General features: G+C 40.9%; 1 protein-coding gene across 2 annotated transcripts in view; it reads left to right on the forward strand.

Annotated features, from left to right (window-relative positions):
- Positions 1-18,296, forward strand: part of PID1 (phosphotyrosine interaction domain containing 1) — a 224,775-nt gene extending 206,479 nt beyond the window's left edge. For both annotated transcript variants that reach the window (XM_035006944.1, XM_035006943.1), the window contains one exon: positions 16,138-18,296. In XM_035006944.1, coding sequence (XP_034862835.1) covers positions 16,138-16,614 — 477 coding nt within the window. In that variant the 3' untranslated portion in view covers positions 16,615-18,296. The remainder of the gene's footprint in view (positions 1-16,137) is intronic.
- Positions 18,297-19,771: the final 1,475 nt, after the last annotated feature.

Genomic DNA, 19,771 nt, shown 5'->3' on the forward strand with positions numbered 1-19,771 from the left:
TCAAAAAAGTCAATATACAAAGACCCACATGGGACATCCAGTACATTTATGGGGGAACGTATGCACCTTTTATAAAGAGACATTTCCTAAAACAATGAAAATAAAATTCTTCTAAAAAAGAGATCTGCTTTCCAGGCTTGGATCTGGAAGTCATGCTATCTGTATCTTTGCTTTATGTGTCTGAGGTTTCTGGAGCCTAGAAAATCAGACCCATTTCAAAGGATACAGACTAGATGTTTTCCTTATTCTTCCCTTGCTGGCCACATAGACTTTCCTTCTGATGCCGTTCACAGGTCTCCTCCTCCAGTTGCCTTGTTGAGTTTTCTGCTTACCTGGGCTGATGGTCTCCATGGCTCTTTGTTCCTCTGCTGAGCCAACCAGAGGGAAGCAATTTGGAGTCTGTCTACTGGGCAGTGATCATAACTTTGCACTGCTGGGTTACTCTACTGTGACAGCAAATAAGACTCTTCTGGCTCCTGAGCAGGTGCTTCTTGAAAAATAACAGAAGAGCTTCTTGTTTTTCCTTAATCCATCAAGATTTGAAACCTTTGCTCCAGTGCAAGTACACTCTTACTAAAAATAATTGTACTTGTTGAAGTGGTCGTTCATCTCAAAAGATTCCCGTGAGTCGGCTTCGTTCCTTATTCTTATTTCCCCAACACTGAAAGAGAAACTTCTTTATTTTTTCTTCTCTTAAGAATACACTCATTAGCAATGACTTTAACCAGACACTCTTCAAAGCTACAAAATAAGCTTCTGTCCTTGCTCCTGTATTTCTAAATATTTGATATCATTCTCTTTTCTTAGAAAGAAATCTAGTAGGAGAATTCTTTAGGACTCTTTTCAGTGTGATAACTCTACTATGGAGGTGAATAGTAGTAGTATTATCAGTCACAATATTTCCATGAGCGGAACTGAATGGTTAAATAGCAAGAAAGTTATGGTTCCAAGGTGACTTTTAACTAACAATATAAACCCATGATGGGGCTAGTCATTAAAAATTACTTTCACATCATGCATTGGGTTCTATTTGGAAACGGAAGGTAAATACAGTAAAGTTCTTGAGTGATTACAGATTTTGATTGTCAAGGTGTTATTTGAAGTACACACACACACACACGCACACACAGAGGTGCACCGGGACAATTAGAATAGTATTTGTCACTTATCACCAAAATAGGTTGATCCAATCAGCATAATGGGGTGATTTTGATCAAAAACAGATTCTTGGCTGCATGTATCTAAAAACTAAATTTAACCTTCAAGATTGTTTACTCAACTATGTATGCTTATAAGAATATTTTTATTTTCCATTTAAATTAGCACCGAGCTGGGTATTCATTGATCTTGTTTAGTTTTGTTCTACATTACCAATTCCCTTCCAAAAAGGTTATATCAGTTTGTACCCCAATCTACATGAGAGTGTCTGCTTCTCCATAGCCTTGTGAACACAATGTGTGCCATACTTTTTATTTTTACCAGTCTGGTAAGTGAGAAAGGCATCTCAGTGTAGTTCTAGTTAGCATTTCTCTAATTATGAGTAGATCTTTTAAGTAACAATCAGTCAGGTAAGACACTTCTAGGGGTTTCATTCAGTTTTCTACAAAATAAATCAGTATTATAGTTGACTATACATTTTTAAGTTACACAGTGAATATTTCCATTGTACATTTAAACAGTTGCAAAGGATATAATTTCCTTCTATTTAAAATACTGTAATTTTTCTTAATCTCGGGAAACAAACTGAGGGTTGCTGGAGTGGTGGGGGGTGGGAGGGATGGGGTGGTTGGGTGATAGACACTGGGGAGGGTATGTGCTATGGTGAGCGCTGTGAATTGTGCAAGACTGTTGAATCACAGATCTGTAGCTCTGAAACAAATAATGCAATATATGTTAAGAAAATAAAAAAGAAGAAGATAGCAGGAGGGGAAGAATGAAGGGGGGGAAATCAGAGGAGGAGGTGAACCATGAGAGACGATGGACTCTGAAAAACAAACTGAGGGTTCTAGAGGGGAGGGGGGTGGGAGGATGGGTTAGCCTGGTGATGGGTATTAAAGAGGGCACGTTCTGCATGGAGCACTGAGTGTTATGCACAAACAATGAGTCATGGAACACTACATCAAAAACTAATGATGTAATGTATGGTGATTAACATAACAATAAAAAATTTAAAAAAAATAAAATAAAATACTGTAATTTTATTTTTTAATTTTTAAAAGATTTTATTTATTTGAGAGAGAGAGAGAGCATGAACGGGGGGGGGGAGGGGAAGAGGGAGGGGGATGCTGAGCAGAGAGCCGGACATGGGGCTCCATTCTAGGACTGTGGGATCATGATCTGAGCTGAAGGCAGATGCTTCACAGACTGAGCCACCCAAGTGCCGCTAAAATACTGTAATTTTAAATAAAATTGCTACATGGCTCTTTAAATGTAGTCAGTATAATCTATGTACCAAACTAACATCTCTTTAAAAAAATATCATGAACATACTTGTTTTCAAATTATGCTAGCACACTTGTATGTCAGGCACTATTTTTTTCCAGTTTTATTGAGAAATAATTGACATACATCATTGTATAAGTTTAAGGCATATGGCCTGATGGTTTGATTTACATATATTGTGAAATGAGTACCACAGTAAGTATAGCTGGCACTCATTTTCTCACAGAGATACAATAAAAAGAAAAAGAAAAAAAAGAATTTTCTCCTTGTGATGAGAACTTATAGGATTTACTGTCTTAACAACCCTCCTGTATATCACACAGCAATGTTAGCTATAGTCATCATGTTGTACATTACATGCCTTATTTATCTTATAACCGGAAGTTCAGACTTTCTGACCACCATCCTTCAAATTACCCTCTGTCTCACCCCTGACTCTGGTAACCTCAAGTCTGATCTTTTTGTCTGTGAGTTGGTATTTTTTGTTTGTTTTTTGGGGGATTTTTGTTTGTTTTGTGTTTTTTTAGATTGCACATATAAGTGCGATCATACAGTATTTGTATTTCTCTGACACTTCACTTAGCGTTAATGCCTTCAAGGACCATCCATGTTGTTGTAAATGGTAAGATTTCCCCAATTTTTTATGGCTGAATAATATATATGTATATATCACAACTTCTTTATCCATTAGTCAGTAGACACTTCGGTTGTTTCCATGTCTTGGCTTTTGGGTCTTGGTAATATTTTGGATATGACACCTAAAAGATAAGCAACAAAAGAAAAAATAAGCAAGTGGGACCTCATCAAACTAAAAAGCTTCTGCACAGCAAAAGAAACCATCAAAAGGCAATCTTATGAAATGGGGAAAAAATGTCAAACCATATGTCATTTGCATAACCATGTAAGGGGTTGATACCCAAAATACATAAGAACTCATATAACTCAATAGCAAAAACAAACAAACAACAACAAATAACCAATTAAAAAATGGGCAAAGGTCTTGAATAGACATTTCCCCAGAGAAGATCTACAAAAGGCCAACAGGTATATGAAAAGATGCCCAACATCACTAGTCATTAGGGAAATGTAAATTAAAACATAATGAGATACCACCTCATGCCTGTTAAAATGGCCATCATCAAGAAGATAAGAGATGGCATGGATGTGAAGAAAAGGAAACCCTAGTGTACTGTTGGTGGGATTGTAAATTGGTACAGCCACAGTATAGAAAACAGAATGGGGGATCCCAAAAAATTAAAAATAGAACTACCATGGGGCACCTGGGTGGCTCAGTCGGTTAAATGTCTGACTCTTGATCTCAGCTCAGGTCTTGATCTCAGGGTAGTAAGTTCAAACCCCAAGTCTTAAAAAAAAAAATAAATAAATAAGAAATATGAAACTACCATGTAATCCAGCAATTCCACCTCTGCGAATATATCTAAAAAAAATGAAAACACTAACTGGAAAAGATATCCATACCCGCATGTCCACAGCAGCATTACTTATAATAGCTCTTCTTTAACCATCATCAATTCTGCAGCATTTCTCTTCCTTCCTGGTCTCTTATAGTCCTATCCCCTCCTGCAGCCCTTGCAACCCCACCAAATGTCATCCTAAAATAATATCAGGGTCTGCTTCAAAGGCTGTTGATCACCCTACGAGATTACACAGAGGATTGGATGTTCAGATCAGAAATTTCATCCAGTACCAACTTTACTAATAATTTCAAGGAAACAGCACAAGCAAAACAAGGTGAGATCTGGGACCGTCAGTGAGTCTCTTTCAGTCTCTTCTTGCTACACCAAAGATGGTCTAGTCCAGATAACACAGAAGAGATACCTAATACTGTATGTGGTTATAGTACATATATGAAGGAGAGCCCTTTAAACCTCGAGACATTTCCATTTTATACTTAGTTATGTAGCTTAAGAGACATTTTCCTGGAAGCCATGTGCTGTAACTCTACAGATTTCAGGTTTGTTTACCACGAACAATTCTAGGCAAACAGGTACACCCTGCAAAAAGCATTCCATAGATAAGGACTTGCCTGCTAGCAAACGACACAAGGTCTGTCATTAACAAGCTGACAAGGAGATTAAACCAGACCATTTCTTTCTCTTCTCGGGTCACTCTCCCTTTCCCCCATAAAGGGAGAGAATGGATTTCAGAATGTTGTTTAATCATTTATTCCCCATCCTGTCATATTTCTTCTGCAAGGAAAATATGTAAATAATGGAAATTTTCAAAAAATTATTTTTTGACCATATGTCTTTAAATTTAAATATCTTCTGGTTTGAGTTATCCATACAATTAATATGCATATGCATTGATCAGAACAGCGTAAATGTATTACAAATTTTGATAAGTAATTATAAATAAAAGATAGCTTTATTAGAAAAACAACTCTTAATAAGATGGATGAGATGACTTTTGTAATTGATATTTTTATTGGGATAATTGATTCACATGCAGTTGTTAAGAAATAATCCAGGCGCGCCTGGGTGGCTCACTCAGTTAATCATCTGCCTTCGGCTCAGATCGTGATCCCAGAGTCCTGGGATCGAGCCCCGTATCGGGCTGGGAGCCTGCTTCTCCCTCTCCCTCTGCGGCTCCCCCTGCTTGTGCTCTCTCTCTCTCTGTCAAATAAATAAATAAAGACCGAGAGAGAGAGAGAGAGCACAAGCAGGGCAAGCAGCAGGCAAAGGGAGGAGTAGGCTCCCTGTTGAGTAAGGAGCCCAATGTGGACCTCAATCCCAGGACTCTGGGATCATGACCTGAGCTGAAGGCACCCAGGCACCCAGGCATCCCTAAATAAATTTTTTTTTTTTTTTTTAAAGAAAGAATCCAGAGAGTTCCCCAACACTTTACCCACTTTTCTCCAATGGTAACACTGCAAAACTGTCATGTAATACCTCAGTCATACTCCACTCATCTTTTTCAGCTTTTCCAAGTTTTACTCATGATGAGCGTGTATTTAGTTCTATGCAACTTTTGCATGAGTGTAGGCAGGTTTCCAGTCCTGCAGTGAAGATTCTAAACACATCCCTCACAACAGTGAGTCCTCATGTTGCTCTTCTTTAACCTCACCCTCACGCCACCCCTGACCCCGGCAACCACCAATCTGTTCCCCATATCTAAAGTGATATACAAATGGAATCCTACAGTCTGTCACTTTTCGGGATTGTTTATTTTCACCCAGCAGAATTCCCTGGAGATCCATCTGGGTTGTTGCAGGTATATTTCAATAGTTCATTCCATGGTAGAGCTGTGCCATAGTTTACTTAACCATTTGTCTGTCGGAAGACATCTGGACCGATTCCGTTTCTTGGCTATTGCCAATAAAGCTTCTGTGAACATTCGTGTAGAGGTTTTGTCTGAACAAGTGTTCATTTCTCTGGAATACATAGTAATTCCATGTTTTGTTCACCTCAGTGTACCTCTCTTGTTGCAAACCTTCACTGGCCTTTGATTAAGAGCTCAAGACTTACAGCCCAGAGATTGGTGTGTTTATTTTATTACCTCCAACCAAATGTTGTCTGGATGTGATTCTTTCTAAATGTTTAATGCCTTCTCTGGTCCATTTCTAACGAATTGTGCATGAAGCAAAATGAATTGGTAAAGTGCTACAAGGACTAAACTTGGTGACATTTTTCACCTGCCGCTGTGCTTGTCCCTTGAATCCATTTGTCAGGATAACTCTCAAGCAGTGTGCTCCATATTGATTTATCATTTCGAGAATCTTCTCATTGTGAACATTTTGGGGCCTTGCAGAGCTCTGCTGAATGTCTATCCCTCTCCAGGATACTCCCCTGAATTGAAAGCAGAAGGAGAGATATCAAACTTGTCATGAATTAATTGCTCTTGTCCTACTGAGGGACAGATTTGACCATCCTTGAGCCAGCTCACCAGAAGGGGCCCGAGGAGGGGATGTATGTTTCAGTGTGGTGTCACTTTTATTAAGTGACTTTGTCTTCAGGGGCACACTTCAGTGCCTTCCAGATAAATCGCTTCTGTCTTTGACAGTGACAATGACAGTATTTCCAACTTCATACATCCAAGAGCCAATTGACAGGACAAATTGCGCATTGGTACTGCTTGATAAGCTCAAGATGGGGCACAGTGTCTCAAATCACTCTACGTCATTGGAACGAAGATGTAGTAATATGAATCATAGAAACACATCTATCACTTAAACACCTAATTGTGAGACAGAAGCTGTATTTAACAGCCGAAGCAATGTTCGTCTCTTTATTAGAGTGCAAAAATAGTATTTAATTATTTTTTGATGTTGGGTCTTAGTAAATTTGCTTTTTCCCCCCATGACATACATTTACATAATAAAAGGAAACCATCTCCCAGTAAGATTTCTATTAATATTTTTATAGATTCTGTCAACATAACACATGCAAATATTTGGAAAGACTTGCTAAACAATAAGAAAAGTATCTTAATATTTATGACCTTAGGAAAGTTACTGAAATAAATAAATATTACTGAACAAAGGAATATGCATAAATGTGCACCAGAAGATATGCACTTTGGAAAACCTAAATTTGTACTGCCAGCATTGTTGCTAAGAAGAAAATTAAGAGTAAGTCTGTGAGCCTTTCCAGGTCATCACCATCCCTTTGGGGATAACAAAAATGTGCTGTTTGAGACAGGCTTACCTTAGGCCACCAGTCTCATCCTCTGCCTCTGGGTCAGCCGACTAAACCTGGCCAAACAGATATAAGACAAAGACTTCAAAGCATAGCCTTAAGGGAAATGGCAACAATTGCTCCTCATCCCTGTCTAGCCAAAGGAGAGCTGGGTCTACTCCTGAAGAGGTCTGCCAAAAAACAGGCCCCAGAGTGTACCTAAGATTCACTTTGGAGAAGAAAATCCTCATTTTGATCCAGAATCATCTGGGCTTCTTAGGGATGACCCACAGAAGTCTGAAGGGCTGAGGAGTAGGACCCTGGGGGGTAACCAGAAGGGATTCCCAGGTCTGCTGAGAGCTGAGCCCTGGCCTCTCAGGCTGGCCTTTTGAGGCTCTCCTGCCTTTGTGGAGGGCTCTGTAAAGCCCTGCTCACCATGCGTGCGGCTCCCAGAGCAATTCCACATCACATGCTGTCTGGCTTGTTGGTATATATACCACCCACAAGGGCAAGGTTGGAGCCAACACAGCACATGCTTAATATTTGCTCTTTGGAATTGTTCTTTGAAGTAGGGATTGTTTGCTTTCTAAAACACCATTTCAAAATTCTTTAGGAATAGGATATCTGAATATTAAGTATGCATTCTTGTCTCCTTCCTTCAATTATTGATGCTAGCTAGCATCCTTGTTTAAACCCCTGAGTTATGCAAACACATCTTAGGTTAAGGACAGTTTAACTGATTCCAAATTCCTTTTTGAATGTTAAACAAGCCCTGGCAGAGTGTCTGTCACCTTTCCATGTTCCTGATGGGTCTCAGTGTGGACAGCTGAAGAAGTGGCCAGAGAGAAGATAGGTGACATAAGAATGAAAAGAAAAAAAAATTTTTAAAAAGGGTCTAGATCCTCTTCAAGGAAGATTGGGGTAGAGGGAAGAATCTGGTCCTTGGGGTAGAAGCACTGTGTCCCACATCTTTTTTTTTTTTCAGGGACCAGCTGTGTGATGTGTAACAAAGGGATGGTGTTAGGCAGGTATGAATGGCCCCATTGAGCACTGAAGACCGAGAATGTTGATGATACACCTTTGAATCATCAGGAATTTATTGCAATATAATTATCAATACTTTGGGTTTAAACACTGGGAACGCTTGTTATTTGGATCTCCAAAATGAAGAAAGGAGAAATCTAAGAAAAGTGGAATAGATACTGAGTAGCCTAAAACAATGCATCATTTTACTCCAATAGTTCATTAAAGGCCAATCAGTTTGATGTGCCTGGAACGTCCTGAGAGTGAAGACATAGATGTCAAGGGAGGCCAAGAACCCCTTCTGTCCAGGGCAAGTGTCAAGTCACCAATGGTGTTCTAGTTGCCAGGCCATTTTGTTTGGGAGGCAAAGTCTGCCTTGGTCATCTACCTCTATATCTTTCTAGTTCCTACTCGCCTTCCCTTCTCCCTTGATGCTCTTCCAAAGCCCCTCTCCTGCCTGGCCTTCCACCACAGCAACATCTGAGGAACCAAAACCACAGTGAAGGTAAAAATAATGAGCCTTCATGGAACACAGCTTGATCCAAGGAACGGACTCTAAATGGGGATTTTTTTTTTTTTGTCCCCATTGTGCTGTATGAAAGGCCTTTTTGAACCTAAGAGAAGTTTTCTGGATTCATTGAAAATGCTCACAGAGGCATGTGTGTATTCTTGTCGCTAAAGCTAGCCTTGCCCATGTCAGGTTTAGTCCTATAAGCTTTGTCTGTGTACTGACAACATAAGCCCCACAAGAGGGCAGAGAGTTATATTGATTCTGTTCACTAATATACCTAGTTCCTAGTAGGTGCTCAATACATACTTATCAAATGAATGTGCCTTTAAGAAGTTTAATTTTCAAAAAAAATTTAATTTTCAAGCCCCAAGCTTATTACTTTATTTTCTTTTCACAATGACTTCATAGGTTTTCCTGTGAACAGCATTTATTCTTTAATACTTCCTTCATGGCTTACAGCTTGTAATACAGTTTCAAGGTCATGATTAGCATTATGTCTGCCTTTGCATTGGGGATTGTTAGGAACTCGTTATGTGGATCCATCCCCGCTCTTCAGAGTGTCTAGTGGTTGCTTGCTTTGCTGCAGCCAGCAAGGAAGGAGACAGTTCAAGCTGGGATTGTGAATCTCAATGTTCTGTCCCATTTTTCCACAAAGTGCAGTAGGAATTAATATCAGAGGAAAAGAGTTTGACTCTGCTGTTGACTCAGGGTTGGCTCTTCTTTTTCTTATCTTCTGCCTTATAACCCAAATGCTATTAGAATTCCCAGTCAAGTATTCTCCTTCTTGAGTTCATATCATGTTATTTTATGTCAGCTGAGGACAGCAAGTCTCCTACAGACAACGAAAGAACACCAAGGATTTTTATATCCCAAGAAAGGCCTCTGGAGAAGCTTTGATCTGGATGTGCCATCCTGTAGAAACCTCACAGTAAACTGAACCAAAGCTGGGCTCGTGTGGTTGTGCAGTTGGGTTTGTCCATCTTGGAAGGTCTAAGATCTCCAGGAAGCCAGGTGCTTGGATTCTTACATGATCATCTATTCTATCCCACCTCTTTATTTTGGGGCCCCTGTCATTAGCCTCGCCATCCCACTATGTGGTCTAGGATAAGATGGGTCAGGGTCCTAAACAAGGGGTTTTCAGGCCAGAATGAAATATTGACTGGCACCAAGAGGAAGGGATGGTGCTAGCTTGGTTGGCCAGAAGGCTCCATGTCAGGCAACCAGAGTTTGTTTTGCCACAGATGAAGAAAGAATGGTGATTCATGAATGGAGAGCTGGCTGAGCTGTTGGAAAAGTCCTGGGTGGGAAGGAGAGCTTCTGAGGATACTAGTCTCTCCTGACTGACACTGGGATTGGGGCAGGCGCTCTGGTGGGCCCCTCAGCTCCATGGCCTCTATGGATTTTCACACATCATGAATATTCTCCAATAATTTTTTCAGTCGGGATTGGGCAAAGCCCATTCACACACATTGCAACCGTCTGTGTCTGAGGCATCAGTGTATGCCATTGAATGACACATGGGGAAAAACTTTCATTTTTTTGCTCTGCTTGTTTATTTCTCTCTGAATGATTCATTCTTAGTAAGTTTCTTGCCCAATGCCTGTTCCTGCAACCATAGAAAAGATGTTAGTATTTACTGCATATTTCCAACTGGTTGTTACTCCCCTGGAAGACTTCCCGTCATCTTCTGAGTCCCTTTGTTCCTACACCCTGGGAGGCGACAACTTAAAAAAAAAAATCTGTCTACCATTTTGGGCATTTAGTGACCAGTTTAGTGACTCAAGGTTTCTCGTCTATTCTGTGGCTCTGGAAGATTGCAGCCCATAAGGATGAGGCTCAAAAGGGACTTATTCATCTAGAAAACATTCACTTCTTTCATAGATGGGCAGGAATAACAAGATTCTGCTTCACCAGGCCTGAAACGGTGTACAGCTATGTTGGCAGCAGAACCTCCTGAAGCTGCCTTGCACATTGAGTCCTTTGTTTTTACTCCTAGGGAGGAAGTGCCCACAGAGGGGTGTGAACGAAAGTCTCCTGCACAAGGAAGATTGTGGCAAGAAGCGATCTCTCTCTATGGAGAGAGTAAATCCCTGCCACAGTGTCGATTTGGAAGGCTACAGAGATAACGCGCTGTATTTGGGGGTTTCTGTTTATTGACACACATAGATCCTGTGGCCTCCTGTCGGTAGAGGATATGGCTGAATGCACAGCATAACGAAGCTTTGGTATTTTGAGAGAGTTGATTTTGTTTTTTAAGTTTTTACTTTTAAGTTTTCCCTTGAAAAACAGAGCCATAGGTATTTTTCTATTACACTATATATCAAAAATTAAAGAGAGAAATTAACATTTTTTAAATAAAGCCTGAAGAGTTGTTGTTTTTTCCAGTGATTTAGAGTCAGCAGTAAGGGTTAATGGCAGACTCTGGAGAACTTAGGGGAAGGTTAGTGAATGCACAGGCAGGTAGTAAACAGTTGACTTATGAGGGGGAAGTGCACAAATTGAGGATTCCAGAACACGGGCCATTATGGATGATAACAGGGCTGATTTAAAGGGGTCATTCTGAGGGGAAACTCTCTTGGTACATCATGTCATCATTTTACATTCCATTTTTAGGGAAACTCCATTCAGATAATTCTTTTTCCATGTCTCTTTAAGAAATGCCAACTTAGCGTTGTTTCTTTGTATTTATGTTATCTCCTGGGATTTCTGACATCATCAACTCCACAAAGGCAACAAAACAGTGGTGTCCTTGACTTCCCAAGGTTCACCCAGTGACATCAGTTTAGACCCTCTAGCTCATGTTTTATGTTGACTAGATCCTGTAGGAACCAGAGAACAGTTCATGACTGGGACTGCCTAGAAGGGTTTGGACAGAGTTAACTCATTTAACTGAAGAGGAGACTCAGCCAAGAGCCTTACCAAGGCCTGAGGTGAGCAGACCCTGGTCCTATCAAGCAGCAGGACTGGAGCTGCTTATCTATACAATCAGCCATTTTCTGGCATGTCAGGAGCATGTTTGCTAATTCTGTGCTTGTACAAAGAAGGGCTTGTCCGTCCACTGCAGCTTCCGTAGTCTCCATGGAAAATCCCAATCGAGAGCCAACATAAGTTGTGGAAGCCCCAGTGATCATTGGTGTGCTTGGAAGCCCCTGTCAGTGTCACAGTGGAGAGGAGTCATCCCCTAATCCACTTTCAGCTCTCCTCCCTCTGCAGGCTGAGTAATACTTCGCAAGATGAAGCTGACGGAATAGTCGGGATTAGTACTGGGAGAACACGTTTATGCTTCTCTATTTGCAGACAGCTTTTGGAAAGATGCCAAAAATCTGCAGTTCTGGGATTAAACAGTTTGTTTTCATTGATTTCATTTTAAGTAGATTATATTTTCTTGAGTTTTAGAAATCGCATATTATAAACAGATATTAAATATATTAAATATATGTGTGTGTGTGTGTATAATTTTGTTATTTGTGCTCCATTTTACCTGGGAATTTTAGGAGGTTTCTGAGTCTTTCTGAAATTATACAACAAGGAATAAAATTGTAAAGAAAGGCCTAGGCCCCTAATGGCGTGGAAAAGAGTGTCATTTACGAAAGCACCCCACAAAAGAATGCTATCCACTGTTTGGGAGGACCCACTTCATTTAGGGGGCTCACAGAAATCCAGAATCTCTCGTACAGTCAAAAGATGGGGAAAATGAACAAGTGGCTCGTAAGTGGACTCCAACGGAAACAGCTCTCATCTAATAGGAAAGTGGCTTAGGAATTCAACAGGTATCTTTTTAGGATGTCTTTTCCATGCACTCTTCCTCACAAATCCTCAAAATGTACCTGAAAGCCCAGCACCTTGCAGGACAGAGTACGTGTCCTAGCGCCACCACCTGACCTAGGGGTCTTATCTTGGAAAATGGGCTAGCGGTAATCATAGTCCATTCTGATCCACGGATCCACAGGGTTGTCAACGAAGCTGGTAGACACAAAGTGCCTTTTGTCTAAAGTGTGACGCAAACATTAGGTACTACTTATTCAGCGTCTGTGTGGCTTGATTTGGCTGTGATATATATATAAATGATGGTTTAGGACCTCGTGCTTGATGTGCAGTGTGCTATCCAGGTGACCTTGGTGAAACTGGGCCACTGAAAGGAGATTACTTTCATAATAAGTTTAATACTAAGAGGTTACATCTACGTTCTATGGTCCTACCTCAGAGCTTTAAAATTGTTTTTATATATGTCTACGTAGTAAAAGTAGCTTTCATTATTATTTTAGTAAGCTCTTCAGGCTACTCATCTCTGCCCCCTCCTTCTCTCAAGCACACTTCCAAAATAAAGCTTCATTTCCTTAAAATCTTCAATTTTCAAATCATAAATATTTATAAGAGAGGAATACATTTTTCCGAGTTACATGTATTTAACTACTATGAAATCGCTTTCATTTGGAGTGAATTATCTACAACTTCTAATAAAGTTCTTTAAGCTCATCCCTTAATTATATCATGTTAGAAGGCATTGGCTGGATAACTTTTTTAAAAAGTGTGTGTGTGTGTGTGTATGTGAGATTAGAGCAAATTGAAGGAGATTTCCTCTCTCTGAAGGCTGTTTCTATCAAATATAAGTATGATTATTTCTAGTTTCAGTGGCTAGTAAGAAAGAATGCACTTTCACTTCAAGCACTGAAGCTAGTTTCCCCATTTTCTTTTGATTTTCTGAAAGTAAAGATGTTCTAGAAAGGAATGAAGTATTGCAACATGGTACCACTTGGATGAACCTTGAAAACATTATGCTCAGTGAAAGAAGCCAGATGCAAAGGGTCGCATATTATGTGAAAATCTAGAATAGTAAATCCATAGAAACAGAAAGCAGATTGGAGTTTGCAGGGGCTTGGGGGGGGGGGGGACGATAGAGAGTGACAGCTTCATGGGTGTGATGTCACCCTTGGAGGTGGTGAAAATATTTTGGACAGATCTGATAGTTGTACAACATTTTAACTACTCAATGCCACTGAATCACACATTTTAAGATGGGTAATTTTATGTGATGTGAATTTCACCTCAATAAAAGAGTAATAAAGCTGTTAAAAAAGACTAAAGGTATCCTAAAGTACCCTATACAGAAAGCACATTTGCAGCAAGTGTATAAATCAAGAATTCTCTATTGTACATTTACTCCAACCCAGAGTGACAGGAGCCATCCAACCTGTGGCTCTCCTTGTGGGGCTGTCTGTCTGTGTCATTTCCCCCTTCCGTCTCCTGCCACGTGTTGTCAGTCCCATCTCTGTAATGTCGTCCCCATCAGGCTCCGTCTGTCCTTTCCTGTCACCTGCACGAACTCCACTCCTGATCCAGGCCCTCTTGCCTCCTGGTTGTGCTGTCTGAGCATTCAGCTACTGCCCAGCCCTTCCCATCTACTCTTCCTGGCATCGGGCAAGTCTTCCAAATTCACAATCGTGCTCAGACCCAGACACTTCTGGGACTGTAGACCTTCCATGGCATTCCCTCCAGAGCAGGGATGTCCCTGCTCCCTGGACTGCATGCAGGGCTGTCTTCCAAAGTTTAGCCTGCTTTCATCCCGTGGCAGCTTACCTCCTGTGTCTTCTCCAGGGCTGCCCTCTGCGGAGGAGGGCTTTCCCCACTGCAACCCCTTTCCTTTCTGCTGCCTCCTCTCACTACCTTCACGTGCTTCTCCTCCCTGGCGTTTGAGAACCCATGTCTTGAAATCCAGTGACTCTCTCCCCTGAGGCCTTCCATCAGCAGGACACCATCACTCCCTTCTCTGAATCCTCAGGGTACTTTGCCTGTATCCCTCGCCTGCCCTTTTCACGGTCTGCCTTATTAATTACGGTAGAGGGTTAGCAGTTGGCCCAGAACCACCCACCTTGTGAACTGTGGAACTAGGATGTAAATCTTGACTTTGTCGGCTTCAAAGACTGTGCTGTGAGCAAATACCAATGACCTCCATCCTATTGATTTTGGACCTCTCCATCTCCCCCCTCCTCCTTCTCCCTCCCCCTTGGCACTTCGCCATTGTACATAATAGGTTCCTGATAAGTATTCCTAGAATGTGCAGCACTGTGCTTCTTTACAAAGAAGTTATTTTTTTAAGGGGCTGTCCAATTAACTCTTGTTTAAGGGATAAACAAACCATGAAAAAATGCAATTGTACGTAACTTCTGTGTTCTACATCTTTTTGTATGTGGCCTTTATAGCCCCACTAAACACAGACATTGATTGGAATCATTGTACCCAAATCTCCTTTCTCATCATTTCATTGGACCTTTTTCTGATCTTGTCTTCCTCAAATTGACAGTATTTACATCTGTGTCACCAATTTTGAACCTAATTATGTACTATTTCATGTTATTTCTTAAATGATTTCTTCAGTTTTATGCATTTCCATAATGCCAGTTGTCCAACGGTGTCAGCTCCATGCATTTTGATGACTGAAAAAAAAAAAAAAAGAGAAAGAATGAAAATCCCTTCTTAGTATGATAATAAATGAGTGTTTTAAAAGACACTATTTGAGGGGCGCCTGGGTGACTCAGTGGGTTAAGCCTCTGCCTTCAACTCAGGTCATGATGGGGGGTGGGGTCCTTGGATCGAGCCCCACATTGGGCTCCCTGCTCTGTGGGAAGCCTGCTTCTCCCTCTCCCTCTGCCCCTTGCCCCTGCTCACGGGCATGTGTGTGCATTCTGTCTCTCAAATAAACAAAATCTTAAAAAAAAAGAAAAAGACACTATTTGAATCACTTGGAATTATTTGTCTTTGTTTTCATACTGCCCATCTAGCTATTTGATAAGCCAGCATTCCAGTCTTAACCCATCTGTGGATCTTTCCTTTATTATCACTATAACCAGATGCCCATCAGTTTAAAACTTGTTTAGGCTGAAAAACAACTGTGCATTGCTATATTTAAAAAATTATCTTGCTGGTGGTGGGGGAGTTGGGGAAAACAATCATGTTTTAAGCCATAATGTAAATAGAACAGTTTTTGTGTCCTTGGCATTTGCTAGAAGCAAAAGCTTAAGTGAAATCAAACACTGAGAGAATTGTAAAGAGATAAGGAGACAAGTTTAATAAAGATTTTTTTTTTTTTCAGATACGGCATCCTTTTGACTTCCTCCTGTCATTAAATTCTGCATGTGTTTGGTTGAAAGTAAAATTTAAATGGCTTTATGATTTTAAAGAAATGCCAAATTATGTAAAAAGATGATATTGTTACTCTAACTTGAATTTTAAAAAGGGGTAGGGAGAGGAGAGGGAGAGTGGGTCTCTAGAAATTAGGTTTTTTAAAAATCCAACACTACTTAAGGCATTTCAATACCTTTACCAAGTGCTCAACTTGTGAGGGAGAAAAGATAGAAATTCTGATGACAGTTTTTTGTTTGTTTGTTTGTTTTTTAAGGAGCTGGAAAGATGTCTTTCCACCTGCCCAGAGTGACAGTGTGACTGTCTGAGAACATCTAAGTGAACAACTAGAATGAAGAGCCTAATATTGACCTTTCCCTTTTTCTTCCTCTCTTCCCTCTGCAGGTTACCTATCTGGGTAAAGTCCCCACCACAGGCATGCAGTTTCTGTCAGGCTGCACAGAGAAACCAGTCATCGAGCTCTGGAAGAAGCACACGCTAGCCCGAGAAGATGTCTTTCCAGCCAATGCCCTTCTGGAAATCCGACCATTCCAAGTCTGGCTCCATCACCTCGACCACAAAGGTGAAGCCACGGTCCGCATGGATACCTTCCAGGTGGCGCGCATTGCCTACTGCACCGCCGACCACAACGTGAGCCCCAACATCTTCGCCTGGGTTTACAGGGAGATCAACGATGACCTGTCCTACCAGATGGACTGCCATGCTGTAGAGTGTGAGAGCAAGCTCGAGGCCAAGAAGCTGGCCCACGCCATGATGGAGGCCTTCAAGAAGACTTTCCACAGTATGAAGAGTGATGGTCGGATCCATAGGAACAGCTCATCGGAAGAAGTTTCCCAGGAATTGGAATCCGATGATGGCTGAATGAACTTAGGACACTTCAGCAAGGCAGCATTGGTCAAGGAATTCAAGATGATAGATGAATAAGCAATGATTCAAATTTGGGAAGAAAAGACTGCCAAACTATTGGCTGACCAAGCTTTTTAAATTTAGAAGAGCAATTCTAAATCTAAAGAAATGTATTATTAAAGTAATTACATTACATTGAAATCTGCTGCTGCTGTGACTGTGAGGAGGGTGGGTGTGCGGATGGGAAGGAAAGTTCTAGACTGTCTTCCCCCCCCCCCCCATTTCCCCATGCCTCCCTGTAGGAGACCTCCATGCCAGTTATCACCATGCTCAGGCAAATACACTGCATCTGTTATTTGATGGACCATTCCAATTTGCCTTATGAAATCCAACAAGAATGTTAGATACACTTATAGGATCCCTAGTCATGGGGAGGGGATATGGGGGGGAGTGCAGGTGCGGAGGCCGCAGAGCTAAAGGGACACCTCAGGCTCATCCTGAGAGCCCCTCTCCCTGGCATGTTGCAGATTCTCTCCTCAGTAAGCAAATCAGCACAGCCTTTATTGAGCTTTACAACTAACAACCTGATAGTTGGCAGTTAATTCACAGTTAAAGATAATGCTTTTATTTACATAAATATATCAAGCAGTACCCTCTTATTGTATTCACTTCATCTCTTTTCTTAGAATACTTGCAACTACTAATAGCTGCTTTCCTCATCCTTCCTCATCCACCCTCTTTCCCCTTCCAACCCAGCCAACGTCCCTAAGGGATGGATTCTCAGTATACACTGCGGGACACAAAAAGGGAAGAAAATAACCAAGCAGATGAAATAAACAATCAAAGTAGGAGTTCAAACAACCACCACAACCACAGAAACCTTGGAAAAAGGGAACGAGTTATCAGCAAGTGAGCAAACTCCATGTAGGCTGTCCTTTGATCAATTCTGATTTATGGTAACTTATTTAGTTGATGGTCCTGTCTGATGAATCCTTCATGGCAAGCTTCAGATCTGATTGGGCATCACCAAGGAAGCCTTGCCCCCATCACTCAATATTGTACTCTAATAGGGAATGTGCTTTATACACCTGGCTTGTCTAGCGAAACTACATCCTAAAGGGAAATCTGACCCCGTTATCTTAAAATTGGTGATATCTTAGGGGCAGAGTTGACGGTTTGTTCACTGTTTCTAATGAGAAATTCTCACTAAGAGGGCCTGAAATGTCTCAGTTTCATGGATCTTTAGATATCATCAACACAGAGTCAACACTGAATGAAATTGAAAGTGTTGGTTCAAATACATACATTTAAGGCCGGGAGCAGATGGTTAGTTTTCCGGGTAATGTTGCTCCTTGACTGAAGTCTGTTTTTAATCCCCGTGATGTTAGGGACACTGGGGTACCTTACAGAAGCCTTAAATGAGAGCTCATCCAATCCAGAGAGTAATGGTGTCAGCGTTTTGGTCTGTGTATCTGCGTGTCCGTGTATGCGTTTGTGTGTGTGTACGTGTGCCCCCGTGTATGGGTCCAGTTTTAAGGCATGTAGAATGAGCATGGAGTCGTATTGAGAAGAACTTGCCTCTTGGAGATATTGCTTGCTGTTCTACAACACATGTAAACTATTCTATAGCATAAATGCATTCATTCTTTAATAAAAAATATGTTTGCATTAATAAAGCTGAGGACTTTCATACTTTATATGTCTTTCCTTTTTTAAGTAATGAAAACCTGAAGGACAGAATAGATCAAATTGAGTAAAGAGGGAATTCTTTCTAAAAAATATTCCTACTGGGTCATAAATAACCCATTCTTCCTTGATAGTGTTTAAATAAATCTTGTTTTATTTTCCAATGCCCAATTTATATTTAATTCAATGAGATGGTATCGTGTCAACCATTGAAATAGTTATTCAGTGTGGTGGACTTATTTCAGAGGAGAGTCTTCCGGAACGTTTTGCCAGTGATCACTATTTATAAAATCTTGCGTTTCATCTTGGGAGAACCTGTGCCGAGATCCTGGAAGGTAAACATGGAGTGATTCCTTCTGACAGCACTGGTTAAAAATGTTTCCTGCAGGCCATGATTTCTCAGAATGATCCCATTAATCTAGCAAGGCAGGTGGCCCTGGAGGCTGTGCATCTTGAGCAGTGCCCTTCATGGACTCAGTAACCAACATATAGTCTCCTGAATTGAAAATATGAGAGCCTACTGAAGAGGGACACTCAGTTAAGAATTACCACCCATCTCCTCCCATTCAAATGGTATTTTCCCTCATTGACCTTTCCTCAATTTCAATTTCACTACCTTGCCCTTGAATAGGCTTCTAAGAAGGAGGGAAAAAAAAAACAGAGAGAGAGAGAGAAAGAGAGAGAAAGAAAGAAGAAGAAAGAAAGAAAGGACAGACCCAGCCAGCACATATTTCAAAGCAACGCCATTTTCTTTTTATTTTATTTTATTTTATTTTATTTATTTATTTGAAAGAGAGAGAGCACATGAGTGGGGGAGGGTCAGAGGGAGAAGCAGACTCCCCGCTGAGCAGGGAGCCTGATGCGGGACTCGATCCCAGGACTCCAGGATCATGACCTGAGCTGAAGGCAGTCGCTTAACCAACTGAGCCACCCAGGCGCCCGAAAGCAACGCCATTTTTCTCTCACAGTAAAAGTTAAATCCCAAGTTCACATATGAGTATTCATCGCAGAAAGCGTTTGCTGGTATTTTTTTCGGTGTACTGAGTGTGACATGCTAAGTAATTGGCTCTGATAATATTGCCATGAGCTTTTGCTTAAGATGATTAGTAAGAAATTTAAAGATAAATACACAACCACATCTTTCAAATGGCTAATGAAGTCTTTGGGGACAGCCAGTATTAATTCCCCTCAGAGGGGTGATTCAGACTTCCATTTTTTTTTTTAATGCTTTCTTTTCTCCCTTTCTGCACTGTATGTTCCATACTGGTGATCACAAAGCACTTTCATGTATGTTAACTCATATGTCTCCCCAGAAGGTTTGGCAGTTACTTTAGAGATAAACTCAGATTCAGAGAGATCAAATAACTTGGCTAAGGCAGCACAGCTAGGATGTGTTTGATGGAGACTTTGAACCTTCTGACTTCTGGTCAGGGCTATTGTTCTGTTTGGGCAAGATCCACCTCTTTGGGATTTTTTATTTGCATTC

Source organism: Mirounga leonina, unplaced genomic scaffold (genome assembly GCF_011800145.1).
Source record: "Mirounga leonina isolate KUSES-001 unplaced genomic scaffold, KU_Mleo_1.0 Mir_151, whole genome shotgun sequence".
Taxonomy (NCBI): Eukaryota; Metazoa; Chordata; class Mammalia; order Carnivora; family Phocidae; genus Mirounga; species Mirounga leonina.